At 40.9% G+C, this 8931-nt stretch overlaps 1 protein-coding gene across 1 annotated transcript in view; it reads left to right on the top strand.

Moving 5' to 3' along the window:
• The first annotated feature begins 2784 nt into the window (after positions 1-2784).
• LOC120019828 (potassium voltage-gated channel subfamily H member 6-like) overlaps positions 2785-8931 on the top strand; it is an 82360-nt gene continuing 76213 nt past the window's right edge. The window contains exons 1-2 of the mRNA XM_038963242.1: positions 2785-2860; positions 3730-3960. Of these exons, the coding sequence (XP_038819170.1) occupies positions 2785-2860; positions 3730-3960 (307 nt within the window). The remainder of the gene's footprint in view (positions 2861-3729; positions 3961-8931) is intronic.

Raw genomic sequence — 8931 nt, 5'->3', positions numbered from 1 at the left:
ACAACGACTAACACCTGCCTCTGATTGAGAACCATATCATGCCAAACACATAGAAAAAGACAAACTAGACATACAACATAGAATGCCCACTCATATCACACCCTGACCAAAACAAACTATGGCCAGGGCGTGACAATTTGAGACTTTTTAAATTGTATAGAAATGCAGTAAAAGAGCTTAAGCTTTCTTAAAATGTATTGGATGGCACCATTAATAGTCCAATATTTACAAGTGTTTTACGGAAGGGGGATTGGGGCGGCAGGTGTTTAAATTGTGCAGTATTTAGCTATCATAAGAGTCTGGTAGCAATAGTTTGGATGTGTGTGTAGTATGAATGCATACTGTATGTGTGGGTGTGTGAGTATGTTTATTAAGGTGCAGAGAGTCAATGCAGGTGGTCAGTCCAATGTTCAGCAGTCTGATGGCTTGTCTGACTGAGCCTGTTGGTATCAGACCTCATGCTCTGATATTGTCTGCCCGACGGTAAGGGAGTGAACAGCTCGTGTGTTGGGTCCTTGATGCTGTTGTAGTATATGTCCTGGATGGGTGGAAGCACGGTCCCAGTGATGTACTGGGCCATCTTCACCACCCGCTGGAGAACCTTAAGGTTGTGGAAGGAGAAATTTCTGTACCAGATCGTGATGCAACCAGTCAGGACTTTCGATAGTGGAGGCTGCTGAGGGGAGGGCGGCTCATAATAATGACTGGAATGGCGCGAATGGAATGGCGTCAAACAGATAGAAACCATGTGTTTGATACTATTCCACTCATTCCCGCTCCAGCCATTACCACAAGCCTGTCCTTCCCATTTAAGGTGTCACCAACCTCCTGGGGTGCAGGGGTAGTATTTGTAGAGGACCTGGGCTGGCATGCCAAATTTCTTCAGCCCTCACAGCCTGTGGTTTGCCCGTAAGGAAGATTTACAAGTTCATCATTTCCATTATCATAGGTAGCCATTGGTAAGTGTATAGAAATGCCAATGTAGACATTTGAGACAGTTGAGCATGAACAGACGAAATCAGTAAGCATAGTCTATGATATTCTTGAGAAAAAAATTATCTGGTTAACCTTTCACAATTCTAACCTGACAGGTAAGAGCTGATCGTGGTCTACAGGCCCCCATTAACGGGGCTGTAGTGGAGCGGGTCGAGAGATTCAAGTTCCTTGGTGTCCACATCACCAATGAACTATCATGGTCCAAGCACACAAAGACAGTCGTGAAGAGGGCACGACAAAACCTATTCCCCCTCAGGAGACTGAAAAGATTTGGCATGGGTCCCCAGATCCTCAAAAAGTTCTACAGCTGCACCGTCAAGAGCATCCTGACCAGTTGCATCCCTGCCTGGTATGGCAACTGCTCGGCATCTAACCATAAGGCGCTACAGAGGGTAGTGCGTACGGCCCAGTACATCACTGGGGCCAAGCTTCCTGCCATCCAGGACCTATATAATAGGCGGTGTCAGAGGAAAGCCCATAAAAATGTCAGACTCCAGTCACCCAAGTCATAGACTGTTTTCTCTGCTAACGCACGGCAAGTGGTACCAGAGCGCCAAGTCTAGCCATAAGACTGCTGAACAATTAATCAAATGGCCACCGGACTACTTACATTGACGCCTCCATTTGTTTTCTACACTGCTGCTACTGGCTGTTTAATATCTATGCATAGTCACTTCACCCCTACCTACATGTACAAATGACCTCAACTAACCTGTACCCCCGCACACTGACTCGGTACAGGTACCCCCTGTATATAGCCTCGTTATTGTTATTTTATTGTTACATTTTATTATTTTTGACTTTAGTTTATTTGGTAAATATTTGATTAACTCTTCTTGTAACTGCATTGTTGGTTAAAGGCTTGTAAGAAAGCATTTCACGGTAAGGTCTACACTTGTTGTATTCGGCGCATGTGACAAACAAAGAGATTTGAATTTGTAACCTGCTGTTGCCACCTGCTGGTCATAGGCTCATACTGTACCAGAATACAAACTATCTGGTAATGTGCTTTCTGTGCCTCTAGATGGAAATCACACCATTCATTCTCTTCTGGATTGAAGGCACAGGGTTCCAGGTGGTGAGTGAATGATGCTATAAAATGCTAGTAGACTTTTATTGCATACATTTGACATGATCAAATAACTAAGCATTTGTTTATCTAAAATAACAACCTACAAAAATATATATAGTTCAAATATTGCCTTGCTGCGTCTGTGATGGACCTACATCTAAAAATGTTTCCCTTTCAACACAAAATAAGAAAAATAGGCTAATCTTCTGTTCAGTAAAGTAATGTCTGTAATATTGCCTTCAACTGTATATATAAACACCATGGACAGAGACGCAACTGACAACATCTACGACTTGATAGACCATCATAATTTCAAAAAGCAGGGTTTGCAGCCAAGACATCGTGGGTGGTCAGAGAAACAGGATAATACAGCAACAGTCCCCAGGCACCTGTGAATTGGAATTGCCGCTTCCACTGAACATGAGGCGGTGCTACTTCCAAGTGAAGGATACACCCGTAGCCTAACAACAAAGCAGGTTGGCTGATAGCCAATAATGCTGTTCGGGGATTTTTTACACAAAAACGTCAGTAGTGTCCGCTTTTCAAAGTGATGTAAAAAGTAGTTGGAACGTTACATCGCAGGGCTTGGTGGCTGTGATATGTTTCCAGCGGTTTAGTGATTTTAGAGCGACAACATAGGCGAAAGCGGCGCACAGACCACACCTGTGACAGGAGCATACCGTCCAACTTTCCAAACGCGCGAAATACGGACCAAAATGCCGGTTCGGCGGGGACACGTGGCTCCTCAGAACACTTTTCTGGATACAATCATCAGAAAATTCGAAGGACAGAGTAAGATTTTTCCTATTCAACATTTTGGGGAATCCATGGTTAGAAATCCCTCTGGTTAGGGGTTTGGAATAAAATGCAAACAGCCTCTTTCTATTTTCAAAGGCTTCTTTTGGCAATAAATGAAAAATGTCCCTTTTGAAATTAGAATATTAGGCTATTATTGAAATCGGCATGTATTGAGTTAATAGGTTTAATTAGATCTATGATCTTGCACTGTAAGCTGTTGTGATTCTCTTGTAAAAAAAAAAAACAAGTATATGACTGTCGAATTTGCACCTTAGTTTAATTATGTTTCCCTTCTTGGTATATTAGAATGTTAGGGTACAAATAACGATAAAATCAGATTTAGGCCTATGGGCTACATTTCTAAATGACAGACTTACTGGGAGAGTAATATTTCAAGGATATAAATATAATAAGGCAGCAGTGTCTATCAGAGCATTCATTTGGCTCATATCCCAACAGGATCAGAAGTTAGTTTCTAAGCAGGATAGGAGAGAATAAAACGGCTACATTTCAAAAACTGATATGCATCACTGAATGTTTCCTTCTGGGAACATATTTTGATACCAAAACATAATCTACTTGTTTTTTAAGGCTTTAAACAGTTAACAGTTTTTATGTAAACAGTATGTTTAGTAGTTGAAGGTGAAAACAGACTTGCACCTTACAGATGCTCCCATCTTAGTTCTCTTGCAGGTTTTATTAAATTACTTGGTTATATGCATTGGTGCAGATCACTGATATGGCATATGTGGTCAAATAAAATAACCATCTTAAATTGTACTGTAGTAAACTGTATTATATGCGATGACAAATGCCAAGGACTCTGTAGATTAGAATAATATTGATATTATTCCTTCCCTCAGATCGCAAGTTCATCATCGCAAATGCTCGTGTGGAAAACTGTGCCATCATCTTCTGCAACAACGCCTTCTGTGGCATGTGCGGGTACACACGCGCTGAGGTCATGCAGAAGCCGTGTACCTGCAGCTTCCTGTATGGACCGCACACCAAGAGGCCTGCCGTGGCCCAGATGTCCAAGGCTCTGCTGGGCTCCAAGGAGAGGAAGGTGGATATCTCCCTCTACACCAAAGATGGTACGACCCAGCACAGCCCACCAGGGCCTCAGCAGGGCTCTCATTTTATTTTGAAACATCAAACAGTTAGGAATATGGGTTGTAAAGTCATCTTACATTTTTGTGATGTCTTTTGCTGTCATAACACTATCATAACTTAACAGTGTCATAATAATGACAGTGTGAAACAGAAGTGGCTGATTGGACAATGAGGAGACAGACAGGACGTTTTGGTGCTCACCTCTTTTAGAGGCTTTTATTTACAATGACAGGCACAGGACAAATTGGCCAATACATTTTGTACAGAAAATAACAAACAGGATGTTGACAAAGACTTGAATAAATTAAAGACATTGTCAGTATAAACTATTCTGGCAACAACTTTGCCTATAACAAAACGCAGGTAGGGCTCTACTCTAGCCAACCTGTTACTGCCATAACTTTAAGTCACACAATACACATTCATGAAGTAATGGGATAATTCATCACTTTGGTTATTCCCATTAACCAATAAATGTTCCTTGATGACTCGCAGACTAATTTGCGTCACGCACACCGGCACTTCAACAAGAAAACAGCGCGGAGCTTCAAACATCAGGTAGGTTAAATTATATTATTATTCTCTTATTTTTATTGACCAATTTTAATGGTATCCAGTTGGTAGTTTCAGTCTTGTCTCATCACTACAACTCCTGTACAAGAGAGGCAAAGGTCGAGAGTCGTGCGTCCTCCGAAACACAACCCAACCAAGCCTCACTGCTTCTTGACACAATGCCCACTTAACCCAGAAGCACCAACGTGTCAGAGGAAACACCGTACACACAGTGGGACAGCTAGCACTGCGATGCAGTGTCTTGCGCCACTCGGGAGGCCATATGATTATTCTCTTTGATCGTTATTCTAATAATATATTTCACATTGCCAGACCATGTACAGTACCTCTAAAATAGACAGCTTTATACACGGTAGAAACATGGTTAACAAGTTACATTGTTTTAGTTACTGGCGTGCACAAACAACACTTGACTTTGGAACCTTATGTCAAAGTATTGTTGGCAAACGGAATGCGCAACTCTAACCAACATTTTCTTTTGTTTCAGGATTGTTGGCTATACCTTGAAGAGATACAATAAAGAGTCTTTCTCAAACCAATCATTTGTTTGTGTCATTGTCTATAAGTCACGGACATGCGATCCATGACACATAGTCTATAATATCAGAAGAATATGGTATTTTTTGACCATATAGCTGGTAGAATGATACATTTGCATAATGGAATAATAGACATTCAATTTCCACCATGTTTAGCTCTCAGGGTCCAAATGGTCCATGCTTTTATTACTGTTATTTCTCTCATTGCCATTCAAGCAGGCAGAAATACAGTTGGTATGACAAGTTCTGCAAAACTTCTGCCTGCTTTGAACGGCGAATAGCTCAGATACACATGAAAATATGAAATGACCCTGGGAATCAATAGAATATTTCTCAGAGATGCACAAAAAAAACAACATTCATGATTTGTACAATTTTATTTTATGTAAATAATGCAGCTTTCAGAGATATTTGAGAGGTTATCAGATGAAAAATCTACTGCTCAGTCTTCAAATGGATCTGACTAAATCTGTTTTTTATACCCTCAAAATTCCCAGTTCATTAATTTAATAAAAAAAGAACCATTGTCTAATAGATAAAGTACCTAACTCCATGGGTAAAGCTCAAGGCTAGAGACCAGTATTAATATGACTGCAAGATAGACACAGACTGGTGTTATTGCCGTAACAATTGTTATTACAATATATTCTGTTTTTAAATAGTAAGCCTGTCTCTTTAATGTAGTGATTGGCAGGTGGGAGTTGGAGAATCATAACAATAGTAACAAAAGATAATGAGTCATGATGGCTTGAAGGACGATTACTCACTATGCCGCTCAAATCCCAAAGGTAACCCCTGTTTTTTCGAATGGTTGCATAAGAGTCTAACACAAGTCCTCTCTCTGTTTCAAGGAGCGGAAACCTGGTCTCAGATCATTTTGTATTATTCTGTACGTAAATCTGAGATAGCACTTTTAATATGCTGTGTTACATTTCCTATGTTATGTATTAATTTGTGGATGTCCATCCCCTATTTTGTATGATACTGTATGTTATGAATTACAATTTGTATTATATATGTTACCCATTTGCAAAGTGTACTAAAAGTTCAGAATTTACAAAACGCATATGTTACGAATTCTAGCTAGGTGGCTAATGTTAGCTAGGGGTTAGGGTTAGCTAAATGGTTAAGGTTATGGGAAAGGTCAGCTAAAACGGTTAAGGTTACAGTTAGGGGAAGGGATAGGTACCATGCTAAGTAGTTGCAAAGTATCTAAAAAGTAGTAAGTAGTTGAAAAGTTGCTAAAATGCTAAAGTTGTCCATGATGAGATTCGAACTCGTCCACCATCCACCCCGACCAACCACCCTTCTTTCGTTTTTGCCTTAAGTAACCATCTGTCTTTTGTAACCATACCAAACGTAACATATCATACTAATTTGAGTGTCCCGGATTTACATTTACTATGTTACGTCTAGTCTATGAGACCAGGCTGATTATATTCACCTTTAGGTCATTGCTACAGTACACTTGAGGAGAACTCAGTCACTCAGGAACTCTGTAAATCCACACGGTGTATACTGATACTCAACAGTATATGGCTCAAAAGGTGTAAAATACATCAGTTCTCTACTTCAAATGCAAACACATTGCGGTGATACCAGGTTTAACTGACACTGATTTCCGGGGATTGCTGCTCATTTCTGTGATTATTATTACACATTTCTGTTTGTCATCAGTATATTTGAGTTCCAGGAATGAATGAATGAATGCATACTACAGTGGCCTATTTACTTCAGTGATGAACTGTGAGCACTGAGGAGTCACACCGTGCCAAATCAAGGAGGTATTTTTTCTTGCTGACAAAGACCATTTAAATCTAGTGGGATTTTAGGTAGATTACTAGTGTTTCTCACTGTGAATATGATGAGATCATCTATATGCCTTGCCTGCCTGAGAGCTTGGCTGGCTATGAAGTCCCTGCTCTTGACATACTGGATCTAACGAGTGACTGAATCCAATCCGTAGGCCTATGCTAAGCATGCTGTGAACCCTGCACTGTTCTTAAATCTACCTCAGAGTACTTTGATATAGACTTATGCAAAGGGAATTTATTAATCTCTCATACAAATTTACAACATATTTACGGTATCAGTCTCCAGCAAACAAAAAGTAAAATCTGCCTTTTACATGACTCTATACAATTTCATCTCCGTTCCCAGTCTGGTCTCATAGACTAGATGTAAACATAGTAAATGTAAATCCAGGACAGTCAAATTAGTATGATATGGTACGCTTGGTAATGTTAGCCGCCTAGCTAGAATTCGTAACGTATCATACGTTTTGCATATTTGTAACATATTGTACGTTTTGCAAATTCATAACATATAATACAAATTGTAATTCGTAACATATAAGAAATGGGTGATGGACATCCACAAATTAATACATACCATACGAAACATGACCTATCATAATAAATGGAGTGTCTCGGATTTACAATCTGAATAATACGAAAAGCACTGAGACCAGGTTGCAGCAATAGAATACAGCCCAGCTGGAATACCCTCATCGCTACGGATATAACAGTTGTGTCCACTGCATCCTCAGTTTAATCCTAGTTAACCCACTGAGTGTATGCTCCGTAAATGATAGATGTACAGTTTTGGTTTGTTTGCATTAGGTCTTGGCGGTAGGCTCTGCAGCTTTAGGGTAGCTCAGGGCCATAGCAAAGCTAAATCATTACCATAATAATAAGCTACAGGCAGTGAGTGTAAAGGACATCACGCTGCTTGCTTAGGGAGTACCACTTCCTCCTTCCGAACCCAGGACCACGTGACTCCCCTCCCAAAGCGTCTTACCAGTTGCACCACGCAAAAAACCACCTATTCACTGGCACTAGTGGGGATACTTCAGACTGAGGAGTAAGTTTCACACATCCTCATGTGCTACATTCACCCCTCAAACTTACTCAACAGTGACCCGTGTTGAGCTGAGCGCAACTGTAGATCCAAGTCACTAGGCACCACTGTAAAGGACATCACGTTGCTTGCTTAGCAAGTATCGCATCCTCCTGATTCGACTCACACCAAGGCTCAAACCCAGGACCTCTGCCTTGCTAGCACACGTGACCGCCTTCTTGAACCATCTTACCAGTCTTGAACCATCTTACCACCACACATAAAGCTAGCCATTCACTGGCGCAAGTGGGGACACTTCAGGCTGAGGAGTAAGTTTCAAACATCCCCATGTGTGGTACAGCAACCTTATACCAATCCCCCCAACTGAAACAAAAGCAGAGCCCAAACAGGTGGGCTGGGTGGTGGGAAAGCTATCAGCTGATGAACTATATGTAGTTTAAGGCAGCACATTGTTCTAAAATAGCTTGATAGATAGACCGTAGGTCATTCTATAGCATGAAGATATCTGAGTAGGATACGGCAGGCACACACCATACTGAGATAGCTTCTCAGAAACAATGGGCTGATTTCTCATGTAACCCAGTGTTGAGGCAAGATGATCCTGCCATCTTGGTATATGAGAAATAATCCACCATCTAACTGCACTGTAAATACACCGTACTGAGATAGCTTCTCAGAAACTATGGTCTTATTTCTCATGTGGCGTTCCGCCCGGTGTCATTGCTGAGGCAAGATGAACCTGCCATCTTGGTACAATCTGAAATAATCCACCCATCTAACATGGCACCGTAAATCAGTATGAACCCAGCCAACCACCTGCAGCTTTATATAGGTACCTCTACAGATGTGGTGTAAATTGCTGTCCCACCCCATAAAAAAAAAAATGTATACTTCCCCAGAGTTAGAGGAACTCGTAGATACAATTTGTATGTCTCTGTGTGCAGTTTTAAGGAAATTGCTAACTAGCACTAGCACAATTGC

The sequence above is a fragment of the Salvelinus namaycush genome, chromosome 25 (assembly GCF_016432855.1).
Source record: "Salvelinus namaycush isolate Seneca chromosome 25, SaNama_1.0, whole genome shotgun sequence".
NCBI classification, from domain to species: domain Eukaryota; kingdom Metazoa; phylum Chordata; class Actinopteri; order Salmoniformes; family Salmonidae; genus Salvelinus; species Salvelinus namaycush.
Note: the sequence above shows the minus strand (reverse complement) of the source record. Positions and strands in the feature narration are given on the sequence as shown.